The 13,373-nt window shown below is 32.9% G+C and overlaps 2 protein-coding genes across 2 annotated transcripts; both read right to left on the reverse strand.

The window, feature by feature from the left end:
* Nucleotides 1–927: 927 nt before the first annotated feature.
* Nucleotides 928–5,382, reverse strand: LOC137821443 (aldehyde dehydrogenase family 3 member H1-like). Its single transcript, XM_068626038.1, has 10 exons — nt 4,847–5,382; nt 3,782–3,850; nt 3,589–3,685; nt 3,270–3,476; nt 2,939–3,054; nt 2,745–2,849; nt 2,480–2,652; nt 2,274–2,364; nt 1,716–1,865; nt 928–1,459 (listed from the first exon to the last, which is right to left on the reverse strand). The coding sequence occupies exons 1-10, from the start codon at nt 5,075–5,077 to the stop codon at nt 1,226–1,228; spliced, it is 1,473 nt and encodes a 490-aa protein (XP_068482139.1). The 5' UTR covers nt 5,078–5,382; the 3' UTR covers nt 928–1,225.
* A 2,596-nt stretch (nt 5,383–7,978) lies between these two features.
* Nucleotides 7,979–8,720, reverse strand: LOC137822286 (uncharacterized mitochondrial protein AtMg00810-like). The gene is made up of 2 exons (XM_068627171.1): nt 8,549–8,720; nt 7,979–8,211 (listed from the first exon to the last, which is right to left on the reverse strand). Exons 1-2 carry the CDS (start codon nt 8,718–8,720, stop codon nt 7,979–7,981), a joined length of 405 nt encoding a protein of 134 aa, XP_068483272.1.
* Nucleotides 8,721–13,373: the final 4,653 nt, after the last annotated feature.

Below are 13,373 nucleotides of genomic sequence, written 5' to 3' on the forward strand. Positions count from 1 at the left end.
TGTGTAACATTCCTTTGATAGAATGCACTTCTTCAAGAAGTGAATCTGAGATATGAAAATGATCTCTTTTGAAAATCTTTCTTTCAAGTCTTCTCAACCCAAAACTTTCTTTCAAGTCTTCCCAACCCAAAAGACTTTTAAAAACATCAACCTAGACAACGCTCTCAAATTTAATTTGAGGTGTTAGAGCCCGCCTAATCCATGAAAGACCCATAACATTACATCTTTCATTATTACCTGAATTAGAAATACTCCCATCAATAAACTATAATTTGTTCTTGGACAAAAGAGTCCACTTCATATTTCTACTCCAATAAACTATAATTTGTTCTTGGACAAAAGAGTCCACTTCATATTTCTACTTCAATAAAGTATAATTTGTTCTTGGACAAAAGAGTTCACTTCATATTTCTGCTCCCACTTCAATAAAGTATAATTTGTTCTTGGACAAAAGAGTTCACTTCATATTTCTGCTCCAAGTGTGGTAGTTGGTTTCATTGAGGTATTGAGGTGGTAGTTGGTTTCATTGAGGAATGGAGAAACAAGAATTAGTCCTGAATTTGTCTCCAGGATGCAAATGCAAATATTAGGGACTCCATTAATTCTTGAAAAAGATAATCAAAAGACACAAAGACATTGATCAATTCTTCAGGATTTAGACATTGATTAATTGTAGAAATTGTTGACTCCATTAATTCTTGAAAAAGATAATCAAGAAAGAATAAGGAACAAGAAGAGAAGCAACAGAAGCAGAGCATGCCGTAACTTATTCTGATACCATCTTGAAGATGGTAGCCCATCAAAAGTTAGGAGTTTCGCGAAAGAGAAGAAAAGAGAGAAAAGACTCCTAAAGGAGGAGGAAAGAAAGAACTCCAGTGGGAAGCATGGAATAGCATGCAGAGAAAAAAAAACGAAGCACACACCATGTAAGAGAAAGATTTGAACTTTTTGTTATTTGAAAACCGAAAAGAGAATATTATTACAAAACAGAGTCCAAAACCTAAATAAAAATGTTTTGGAAAAGCCCTAACATATACTGGTGTGAAAACCATCACAAGACGTCTAACACAATCACGAAGAAGAGTGGTAGCGACTATTTTGCCTTTTCAAGCTCAAGTAGCTTATTGGTTTCTTTAAATAACAATAAAACTGCACAGCATGATTAAGTACAAAAACTCTAAACGAAAAAGACATCAACAACAACGAGTTTTGCAACAAAATAAGCTTAGGACCATCCCAAAAGAGCACGAATTATGCCAAGGACGGTACCAGCAACCAGAGCTTTCATCAATCTTTGCTTTGTATCTGTGTATGGTGGGTACCTTGCCGACGAATCACCCGCAAAACTGCGATAAAGAACAGCCTTTTTGTGTGTAAAAGCATCAAAGGAGAACTTGCCATGGTATGCACCCATTCCACTCTCTCCAACTCCCCCAAATGGCAAAGTATCAACCAAAAGCTACACCATGAAAACATAAAAAATGTTCATATTTTAAATTGATAATACAAAACAGAAACTAAGGAATGTCGAATAACAAGGCTATATCCATTCAAGTTTAAAAGTATGCTAGGAAAAATATGATTTCACAGCAACAAGCTGTCAACAATCCAAAACTTGAAGCAGATTAAGACCTTGTTCAGTGATTAGAATCACAATTAGAGGCAGAAGCAAATTCATGCATTTTCATGGAAATTTTTGTAAGAACAAATATTACATGTAGGGTAGTATCATTGACAAGCAACCCTCCAGCGGAAACATTCCTTACGAACAGCTCCTTGAACTTCTCGTCGGTTGTAAATACATATGCAGCGAGGGGCTTCTCTCCTGAGTTGATTACATCTAGACTTTCTTCAAGTTTATTGACCTGTTCCGCGCAACAAAAAACGTATGGAAGTTAATCTTTCTTTTACTTCAAAACTTGAGAATTTTTTAAAACATAATCTATATTTGTCTGTTGCTTTTAGCTTATGACTTTTGTAAATTTCCACAAAAAGACTAGTCTCTACGTAATATTTAATGAATTGAAGTTTTCGCCAGTATATCTTATTACTAGTTTTCCAAGTGAGTAGTTACTTCACAAATTTCAGACTTGTTTGTGACTCTTATCACAGCAGAAGAAGCACATGTCAGTTACTCTTGCAGATGAAAACATTTTATAAAACTATGTGAGTATTGTTCATTTTAGACTTTTGGAAAAGCAATCAAAGAACACAGATGAAATTTGAAGTTCAAAATATCATTTAAACGGTTCTTTATGTTACTTTATTCATACCGTGATGATGGGAAGCAATGGCCCGAATATCTCCTCACCCATTATCAGAGAATCTCGCGGAACATCCAATAGAATAGTGGGAGCAATCCTTCTGCAATTTTGGGACAACGAAAACACCAATGTCAAAAACCTAGCATTTCTTTAATACAAAAATTTACCTAGTTAGGGAAGTCAAATTTAATTAAAAACAGATTAAGGGAACTTACAATTTATTTTCATCCTTTTCACCTCCATAAACAATCTTGCCAGAAACCTTATCGTCATTCAAGAGCTTTGACAAGCGAGCAAAGTGGTTGGAACTCACAATTCGAGACAAATCTTCTGATTCCAACGGATTCTTACCGTAACACTCCTGCAATTCAGTCTTCAGGGTATCCACCTAGAAATAGGAGGCATCAAATAATAAATAAACAAAAACATGGGTTAAGAGCTCCACTTGGAAATTACACAAGGGGGAAAGAAATTTCATACCAACGTAGGAGCATAGTCTTTTGTTGTTATAACGTAATCGGGAGAAATGCACGTTTGTCCACTGTTCAATCCCCACTTGCCAGAAATTATTCGTCTAGCTGCTACCTATTAACAAGTAAGTCAAGAATGAGATTGGAAGAGGTTAAGGTAATAGCAAGTAATTGGGAAACAAGAGGCTTAGGGAATAGTAATACCTGCAAGTTGATATTTGAATCAACGACAACGGGAGATTTTCCTCCAAGCTCCAGCAAAACTGGTGTAAGGTGTTTTGCAGCAGCAGTCATCACTATTCTTCCAACTCTTCCATTACCTAACAATCCAGGAACTACTTATGATAGAAAATACGTACATAACCAGAATGAGACAATTCATTTAATTCTCCTGCTATTTTCTGTACAAATTATGCATTTATTAGATCCTGAGGAGGGATTTCAAAGTTGAACGTGTTGCGTGTATATATATATATATATTCATAAAAGCAGACCAACTATAAAGAAAAGTGGAATGATTGAAACGAAGAGAAACCTGTGTAGAAAATTTTGTCCCACTTTTGCTCCAGTAGTGCAGTTGTTTCATCAACTGCCCCCTCGACAACTCTTACAAACGAGTGATCCATATACTTCTCTATCAATTTCGCTAGTAGTGATGATGTGGCTGGAGCAATTTCTGATGGCTTTAGAACCACAGCATTACCAGCTGCTATAGCTCCAACTACTGGTTCAAGGGTCAACACTGGAATTATAGACAGAGATAGGTAAAAATTAACTTATTGTAGATTTTAAAAGAAGACAAGGCTGAAAATGTCAGCTGATTAGAAAAATATAAAACTTCAATATTAACATACAAATTGGATAGTTCCATGGAGAGATGACTAACACAACACCCAGTGGTTCTGGTACTATTTCAGCTGAAGAAGGAAAAGTTTTGATTGATGTTTTGACCTGAAATAAATGGATGAACATCCATCTGATTATACAATTATCATTATTGATCAATTGCCTTCTCAAGGTGAGGAAATTAATTGTGATGAATTCAACCTTTTCTGGCGTCATCCAATGCTTCAATTCCTTCAGTATTACTTCACTAGAGCTTTTAAGCAAACCAATCTGCAAGACAGACAACATCTTAAGAGTTGAAAGAAAATATGATATTTAAAGCCATTTTATACTTGTATTCATCCCTATGTAATGTAAGTGTTCTAACAGAGCATTTAGAAGTTGTTTCCATCCGTCTATTTCTCTTTACTAACAATATCTTTGCCTCCTACGTTTCGGTACACTATTTTAATGTTCCTACTTTTAAAGAAATTTTCCTTTATACCTCTTAATGATCATAGATTCTTCTAGCAAAGATTCAGTGGAGATTCGACTTTAGACTAAAATTTTGTGTCAGAGAGATGATGTTGTAATTTATTGGTGTTAGATTTCTCTACATAACAGTCTATTAGTATTCTCTTTTGAATTAACGAGTGTTAAAATCTTTATTTGCGAATTTCTTATTTCGAATGGATGTTGGGAAATTTAGTGAAAATTAGCATGAAAATTTATAAAAAATTAATATAAAGAAATAAATTTTAAAAATATAAATTATAGTTAAAATAAATTTTAAATTATAAAAAATTATAAATATTAATACAAAATCATAATTAAAATAATAAATTAAAATATTTTGTAAAATATCAAAATATATTAATAATATAATTAGATAATCGATTGTATCCAAACTTTCATCACAAATCTTTAAACATTAAAAGAATAATTAAATTAATCCTTCAAATATTAAAATTGTGATTATATTAATCCTCTAAAATTTTACACAAAAGTATATAGCCTATAAAAGGTTGATCTATAGCTAAATCCTTTAGAATCTTAAATACCACCTCCTAAAATTAAGAAGGAATGTCAAAGTAATAAAAAATTAAAATAATGACAAAAAGGGCCAAAAATATATTTCATGATAAAAAATAAAATGATTATAAAAATAGCTACAAAATTATTTCGAAAGTCCGGCGAGTATTGAAGTAAAATATTTGATTTACAGTGAAAAAGAAAAGAAAAAGAAGGAAATATTCTCCATGCAAGAGAGTAAGGGGCCAAACATACCTCGTATACGAGGGTTTCGAGTGAAGGCTTGGCTAGGTCTGAACGAAGAGCATCGACGATTTGGTCTTCGTTATCAACCATCGCTTTCAAGAGAGCCTTCACCTGCGACACTCTCCACTCATAACTTCGCGTCCTTCCCGAACCAAAGTTCTTCCTCAACTCCTTCACCAGCGACGACGCCGTTTCTGCGTCAAACACCTTCCCCTGTGTCTGCGAATCCTTGTCCGACATTATTGTTTTCTCCAACCAAGAAGATACAAATGATATTTAGAAACAAGAGAGAAGAGAACTATATAGTGTGTTTAAGAATGTGAGTTTAGTTAATGAATGATCGAAATCACAACTGTAGCTAAAGAGAAGATTGATATGATGTGATGAATAACGATGCAACCCAATTGTCATATCATGTCATGATAGCATTCATTAAACGGTGGCTTGGCGGTGTGAGGCTACCGTCCAAACTACGTTCAAACTGTGTCAGTAGGAATGGACGCGCGTTTGGACTTTTCCTCAACTTTTTCTTCGAGCAGCACCTTAATTTTTTTAACGGTGGAAAAGAACGTTTAACCTTTAAAATGTATATTTTAATTTCTATAAAAAAATTAATGAATATAATTTTATTATAAATTTGAAAAATATTTTTAAATCCGAAAATATCTTCAGAATACTTTTTATTTATTTATTTCAGATAATAATATCGAAGGTATTTTTAAAATGAAAAGAATTAAAAAAATACAGAATAGTTTTAATATTTTATAAATATAGGATGTTGAAAGAACTCATAGAGGTGCATAAAAATAAAGTCACTCCGCAGACCGTGTGCCGACAACGCTTCACTACAGAACTTTTATTTTGTTTTCAATATAACATAATTACACAAATTCTTCCTCCGCCTCCCTAATTTCTCCTTGATCAATTCTGAGAAGTTTATTTTAATATTTTAAAAAAATTTAAATAACCCATAGTTTCATATTTATATTTCTATTTAAGTCGCATACTTTTTTTCCACTACAACATTCTCATTTTTCTTCAATCGTAATTTAAAAGAATAATTTTTTATTTATTTTGTACTTTATTTATATATTTTTTAGATTGTTTTTAAAAAAAATTATGACTTGAAGAAAATAATTAATCGAAAACACAACCATTATTAATAAAAATACTTTTTAAAATTTATTTCATCTTCATCATCTTACTACAAATAATTACCATCACCATCATTATTTAAAATAAAATAAAAAAAACATCACACTTTTTATCAGAAAAAAGGATTGTTAGAATTAAAAAACTTAGAAGTGCATAGAAGAAGATATGGAGTTGCATGGAGATTTTGCCCATCGGGTTAAATCATATTTCTCTTTCATATTTCAAATCATAATGATATCTTGAAAGAATTTTTTTGATTAATCATACCATATATTTTGTTCTTTAGAAGAGTCACTATTATTTTATTTTTCTTTATAGAAGTGGGAAGAGACACCACAAATTCACATCGTCGACTTATCTTTGTTTAATTTTCTAAAACTGAGAAAGTTTACAAACCTTATCCCCAACTCATAATTTTTTCTTTCAAAAAGTTGATTAGTAGCATTTCCTAAAACGAATAAATAGTAAATCTATGTTGTCTTTGACTTAACCTATTCACATTTTTAAATAAAGGGTAACTTCTTTAGTGAAAAAAAAAATTATTTGTTGAGAAGTAATGAAAAAATGTTGCTTCAATTTCTATAACGCTAGCAAGATTGATTTCCTTCCTGTTTTGTGCGGTGAAATGAAATTGACTATTTCCGAAATTTGACTTTCAACACAAGGAAACATCGTAACCAAACTCATTCACTGTGCCTTAAATATCAACAACTCCATTTGACATCAGTTTGAGATTTATTAAAGAGAAAACTTTATTTAACTATGTCTACAGTGAAAAACATACATGTTTATAATAATACGATAATATTTTAAATTAAAAAAATTAAAATATATAAAATATATAAAAAATCAATTTACTAATATGTGAAATGTTTGTTTTTACTTCCATGATGTTAATATATCATCACCTTTTATTAAAGACTAAATTGTACTATGTTACCCTTTCTTTATTCTTTTTCTTCTGAAAAAAAAATCTTTAAACATGCAACCTTAGCATAAAATGTCGTTTAATCTATCTGGTTGAAGAAATAGTTTTGTTCTGAAAAATATAAATGCTTTCTTTTTGTTTATTTGAAAATGATATTTTTTGTTTGTTTGTTGTTGGGATGTTATTTTATGTTATTATTTGTTGTTGATGAAAATGGGTGCGACTATGATGCAAAATGGAGAAGGGAAGGAAGAACGATTTTAAACCACTTTAAATGCACAGAAATTAAGAAACCAAATTTAATAAAATGTTAAAATTGCGTTAGATATTGGTATGAAATTTTAATATTTTAATTAGATTAGCATCTCAAAATTTCAAATATCATTCATCACCAAACATGTATTGGGATCAAAGCAAATTTATAGTAAAATGCATTGAGCATGTTATATGAGCAAAGAGAGTATGACAACTTGCATAGCCTCTAAAAGGGCACACATTACTACAAGAATCTTAACAAAGTGACGAAGAAAAATAGCTATAATATTGATAAATTTTCCATTTGAAGTAGTTTCTGGTTTTTAGTTTTTATCTTTAAAATGGTAAGGAAAGAGAATGAGAGGAGAGAGAAAAGATAAGGACGAGAATGAAAAGTACTATATTCATATTGAATGCATTATATATAAGATATTAATAGTGATATGTAGTAACAGAATGGAGAAGAGGAAACATAAAAGGAGTTAAGTAAGAGAGTCGTTAACAATTCCCCTTAAACTTAGTGTAGGTAAATTAAGAACCCAAAGTTTATGTTTGAAAATATGAAATGAAGAGCCAGAAACAAGTTTTGTGAGTATATATGCTACTTGAAACTGGGCTGGTAAGTGAAGAAGCAAAAAACGTTTATCTTGCACATGGTCCCGAACAAAATGTAGGTCCAACTCAAAATGTTTGGAATGTGAATGTATGATGAGATTTGTTGTAAGTTGAACAACGCCCATGTTATCAGAGTACAGTCGCGATGTTGTCGTGGTGAGGCGAAGTTCTTGCATGAGAGACTTGAGCTAGATGATGTTAGCAAGAGCTGCTGCAACACTTCTATATTCAACCTCAGTGCTACTACGGGAGACCACCTTCTGTTTCTTGGATGACCAGGAAATGAGATTGCGACCAACATATATGCAGTAACTGGAGGTGGATTTGCGGTCGTCCAGATCAGTGGCCCAATTCGAATCGCTAAAACCAACAACAAAATAGCTTGAAGAAGAATAAAGACGTAAACCTTGTGTTTCAGTACCTGCAAGGTAGCGAAGGATACGTTTAACAACCTTCCAATGTGTGAGTTTGGATTGTGCGTGTATTGGCACACATTGTTAATAGAGAGGTGAGTTCAGGTCTGGTGAGAGTAACGTATTAAAGAGCTCCAACAACAAAACGATAGAGAGTGAGATTAGCTACTGAGACAGAGTCATCGACGGTGAGACGTAGGGAGGAAACCATTGGAGTTGGCTGCGGTTTAGACTCAAGCATGTGTGTACGCCTGAGGAGATCACATATGTATTTATACTATGAAAGATGATGAGTGTTATCAGGAAGCCACGTAACTTCAACTCCTAGGAAATAATGAAGTGGACCAAGGTCCTTTAAAGCAAAAACATAACTAAGACGTTGAATGAAATCCTGCACTAGATTTTTGGAGTTGCCAGTGACAAGAATATCATCAACATATATTAGAAGAAACAGAGTGTCAGTAGTAGTAAAACGGGTAAACAGAGAGATATCACTTTTTGATGATGAGAAACCCATGCGGACAAGAGTGGAGAGTTTCTGAAACTAGGAGCGGGGAGCTTGCTTGAGACCATAAATTGCCTTGTTGAGACAATAGACAAGTGATGTATCAGAACTTGTAAACCCAGGAGGTTGTTGCATATAGACGGGAGAATCCAAAACACCTTGAAGAAAATCATTTTTTATATCTATCTGATCAATAGGCCAAGAGGAAGATAAAGCAATGGTGAGAATTAACCAAATAGTAGTAGGTTTAATAACCATTTGCATTATACTTCTTTTTGAAAACCCATTTGTACCCGACAACATTAGCAGCAAGAGGTAGAGGGGTCAAGGTCCAAGTACTCTTTTGCATAAGAGCATCATATTCATCTTTCATCGCTTAGAGCCAGTGAGGGTGAAACATGGCGTGTCTGTGTGTGGAGGGTTCAAAAGAGTCAACATGAACAGAAGACTAAAACACTTTGGGTTTATACATACCATTTTTAGCACGAGTGTGACCATAGGATGAACATTAAAATCAAGAGCAACCTCTGGTGTTGAAGAAGGAGATGAAGACGTAGATGTAGTAGACGAAGATGGAGTAGCAGTAGACAGAGATGGAGTAACAGTAGATAGATATGAAGTAGCAGTAGACAACAGAGGCGACGACTCAGTAGGATTGTCGGGAGGAGTTGTTGTGGGAGGAAGAGAAACAACAGTAAGAAGGGATGGGGAAGTAGGAGGCTCAACACGTATATTATCAGAAAGCTGAAAAGAATTATTAGGCATAGAATAAGAAAAAATAAACTCATTAAAAAGAACATAACATGAAACAATAAATTTACCAGACTCAGTTAAACAAAGATAGCCTTTGCGATGAGAATCATAACCAAGAAACAAGCATAGCGAGGATTGAAAATCAAATTTATGTTTATTATATGGGCGAAACAGAGGGTAACAACCACATCCACATCCAAAAATCTTTAGAAAGCATAATTTGGTTTGCGAGAAAAAAAAATCATATGGACTAAGATTGTGTAAAATAGCGGTGGGTAAGATGTTTATAATAAAAACAACAGAAGAGAACGCTTCACCCATAACTTGAGAGGAAGAGAGGCGACAACAAGAAAAGCTAAGCCAACATCAACTATGTGGCGATGTTTGCGTTCGAACCATTTTGCTCGTGTGTTTGAGGGCAAGTGAGTCTGTGAAAGATACCGTACGTGTTTAAAACTTTGGTTAAAGATAAAAATTTCTTTGCATTATCAGTTTGAAGAGCTTTTAAAGAATAGCCAGTTTGGTTTTCTGCAAGAACTTTAAACTGTAAAAACACTGAAGTGGCTTGAGATTTGTGGGAAACGAGATATAGCCAGGTATATTTTGAGAAAGCATCAACAAAAACAACATAGTACATGGAACCATTAGTGGAAGCAACACGAGTAGGGCCCCAGATATCAACAAAAACAAGTTGTAGATGTCCAGTATAAGTGGTGTGTGAAGATGTAAACGGAAGTTGATGAGCCTTAGCCCGTGCACAAGAATCACAAAAGGAAACACCAGTATTACAATTAGCATTGTTTAAACGCATAACCAGATGCACTGTTCTAGATGAAGCATGAGCAAGACGTTTATGCCAAAGTTCATAATTATTTACAATGGAATTATAGGAAGTAGCATTAAGAGAAGGATATAAAAAGTGTTGTAAAGATAGAAAAACATCAAAACCATCACGAATCCTTCCTTGAAGAATAATATGCTTTGTAACCTGATTTTTTACATAACAATGATTAGGAAAGATTAACAGATGGAACATGTAAAAGATTACTAAGAGAAAAAATTATTAGAAGAAGCATTAAAAAGAGAAGTAGAACCAACATTATGAATGGGCATATCTGAACCATTACCAAGTTGAACAGTATCATGGCCAATGTAATTTTGTTTCTTGTTGAAAACAGTAAAGTCATGCATGATATGATGGGTAGCTCTAGTGTCCGGGTACCATAGAGGATCACTGGTGCTGATTTGAAACAGGAACAGAGGCCCGCCAAGAATTTGGTTGAGGAGGACGAGAGAAGTTTTGACGTTTGGAATTGTAAGGCAGTCGGAATGGGAGACGTTCGCTGCGAGAAGAATGCTTAGAAGTTGACGAAGGAACCCAATTTGTATAGGTAATGTTGGCTTGTGCAGAAGATGAATCAAGAAACTTATGTTTATCAAAACAATCTTCTTAAGCCAAAAGAAGAGATTCAACATCCATGTACCGTATATGGATCGAGCCGCGAGGTGATGAAACTGTCATATTCCTCAGGCAGACCGTCAAGAATGGCATCGATATGGTCCTCCGATAAGATGGGAGAACCAATGGCAACGAGAGAGTCCAAGACTTGTTTGATAGCAAGAATGTAAGTAGAGATAGTGCGATCACGTTTCTGAGATTTAAGTTGAAGTTTTTGGACTTGGGTGGTCGGTCATCTGTAAGCCAACATTTTATGTTAAAGAAGCATTCAAGAATGACCTATCCGAAATGTATTTTTTGACTTACAGATTGGTGAATATTTTTTTTTTCATATAATGATTCCCAAGCAAAACCCTTTACACTGGTATACATATGAGGTTTTTCTTGCTTATGTTTGCAATTCATTTTAATTAAATAAATAAATCAGATTTAAAAAAAAATCAAATTCGTTTAGTTATTAGAATTTTGGCCATTAAAATTGAATTGGTTTCGTGATCAACTATGGAAATAAGAACAAATAGTTTGTTGGTGGTTTGTAATGGTAAAATCTATTGCATGGAGGTTGTGGATGCTTGAGGGAAGTGTGAAGGTCATGCTGGGGCTTGACATCTCTGCTTTGCTTGAAACATGTTCTCGTATGGGGGTTGAGGCCTAGAGAACTATTGAGAGAATTCTTTTATCTCCTTCTATCGGTCGTATTGTCCTTCAACTCCCTTGCAAACTCCTCACTCTTCCTTCCTAGCATCGGTTATTGGTCTTCTTGTAATTCAGACTCGGAGGGTATCTGCAAAATGCTCAAGTCAGCAAAGACGTTCTGTACTCGGTTCTCAGAGCACGGTATATGATGGTGTACTTTATTTTTTTTGAATATGTACTATTTATATTACCTGTGATGAGCTTTCCTTATTAGGACATGTTAAGGAGTTGGATCGCGTCTAGGGTTGCATTACCTACCTCTTAATCGCGAATTAGCTTCGTTGATCTTGATTGAGCGTAATTGAACTTGTGCTGTCGGTCGGCCCTATGAATGTGGGTTTTTACCTCGTTCGGCCCAGTAATGAAAACTAAGACGTGACATTAGACGTATGACTCTCACTAGTACAACACAAAAATTGTGCAGTAAAGGAAAAATCATATGCTTTAACAATAACATTTATTGTTTCTTGAAAATGAATAAAGATGAACCATTTGATTAATTATTCATTATCATCATATAAGAAACAACACAACCAATTATTTGGACAACCTAGGTCAACACAAAAATTACACATAACCTCATACCAAATTTGTAAATTCGATTTTATTATGAACAACATATTTCGGATAAATTCTGGATCACCTATTCCAATTTGGTATTCCGAAATGGTCAATCCGAAAGAATTCCCGTGCCATTATGGCCCATTCAAAAAAATAAAACAGTCTTACTTCTTTTTCGAACCCAACGACATCACAAACAACTACTTACCAAGTAAGAAAGAAAAATTGTGAAAGTAGTCTATTTCCTTAAGGTTTTTAAAAGGTTCAAAAAATAATTTAATAATTAAGTACGAGGAGAAAAATGTAGAAATAAAAAAAAAACATCCTAAATATTCTCAAATATTAAAAAAAGTTATTCTGATTGATAAAAAGATAAATCATAAGTCTAAAAATATAAGTTTAAATATTAATTATTTTATATATTTTCAATAACATAAATTTAAATGACATCCTTTATAAATTTAAACACATACTCACCTTCATCGTATTTTTTTAATAAATAGTAATTACTTTCTTATATCTTTTAATAAAATTATACTCATTTTTTTGTAAATTAAATATTTAGGATTTCTTTCATTTCTTTAATTTTAATGTGCACTTAAACATTGGCATTTCTTGGAGATAACGAAAAGGATTTAGGGATCTTTGACTAAAAGTACATGTTTACACACACATCCCACTATAGTTGTTTAGTTAAAAACAAAGTTCCCTTAAAGCTCTAAAACAAATATTTTATTTTCAGCTACCTAGATCAGAATTGCCTTCATAAGATTCCTTTCACACGAGTAAGTTTTGTTTCGTGTTTTAGTAAAAGTTGGACCAAAAGATTTGTTAATAATTTCAAATTTTCACTGTAAATATCAAATAAAACTGATTTTAAATTTTAAAAATATAAAGTAAACATCTATCCTATATCATAGATGGACTAAAACATTAGTTATTTATTTACCATTTTCTAAACTTCGATTTCTATCACTATTAGTAAAATGATATATATGTTTAGTGTATATATAATTTACTTTTATAATTACTATTATTATTTATATTGTTTTTAATCTTTTCAAATCACTCATGCATTGATACAATACACCAGAAAACATTCATTGTTTATTATCTAATCATCATTGTCACGTTTTATTTTTCATTTGCTTTTTTAAATATATTTTTTACTGGTATTATTAATTTTTTAATCATCG

The sequence above is a fragment of the Phaseolus vulgaris genome, chromosome 9 (assembly GCF_000499845.2).
Source record: "Phaseolus vulgaris cultivar G19833 chromosome 9, P. vulgaris v2.0, whole genome shotgun sequence".
Lineage (NCBI taxonomy): Eukaryota > Viridiplantae > Streptophyta > Magnoliopsida > Fabales > Fabaceae > Phaseolus > Phaseolus vulgaris.

What these genes read in the sequence shown, in the direction of transcription:
- LOC137821443 (XM_068626038.1), bottom strand. Translation starts at nt 5,077, where the DNA reads ATGTCGGACAAGGATTCGCAGACACAGGGGAAGGTGTTTGACGCAGAA. An exon ending in ATTCAAATATCAACTTGCAG is followed by an intron (nt 2,850 to 2,938) that starts GTATTACTATTC and finishes ACTTGTTAATAG; the next exon opens with GTAGCAGCTAGACGAATAAT. An exon ending in AAGACTATGCTCCTACGTTG is followed by an intron (nt 2,653 to 2,744) that starts GTATGAAATTTC and finishes TCCTATTTCTAG; the next exon opens with GTGGATACCCTGAAGACTGA.
- LOC137822286 (XM_068627171.1), bottom strand. Translation starts at nt 8,720, where the DNA reads ATGGGTTTCTCATCATCAAAAAGTGATATCTCTCTGTTTACCCGTTTT. An exon ending in TTTTGCTTTAAAGGACCTTG is followed by an intron (nt 8,212 to 8,548) that starts GTCCACTTCATT and finishes GCTACCTTGCAG; the next exon opens with GTACTGAAACACAAGGTTTA.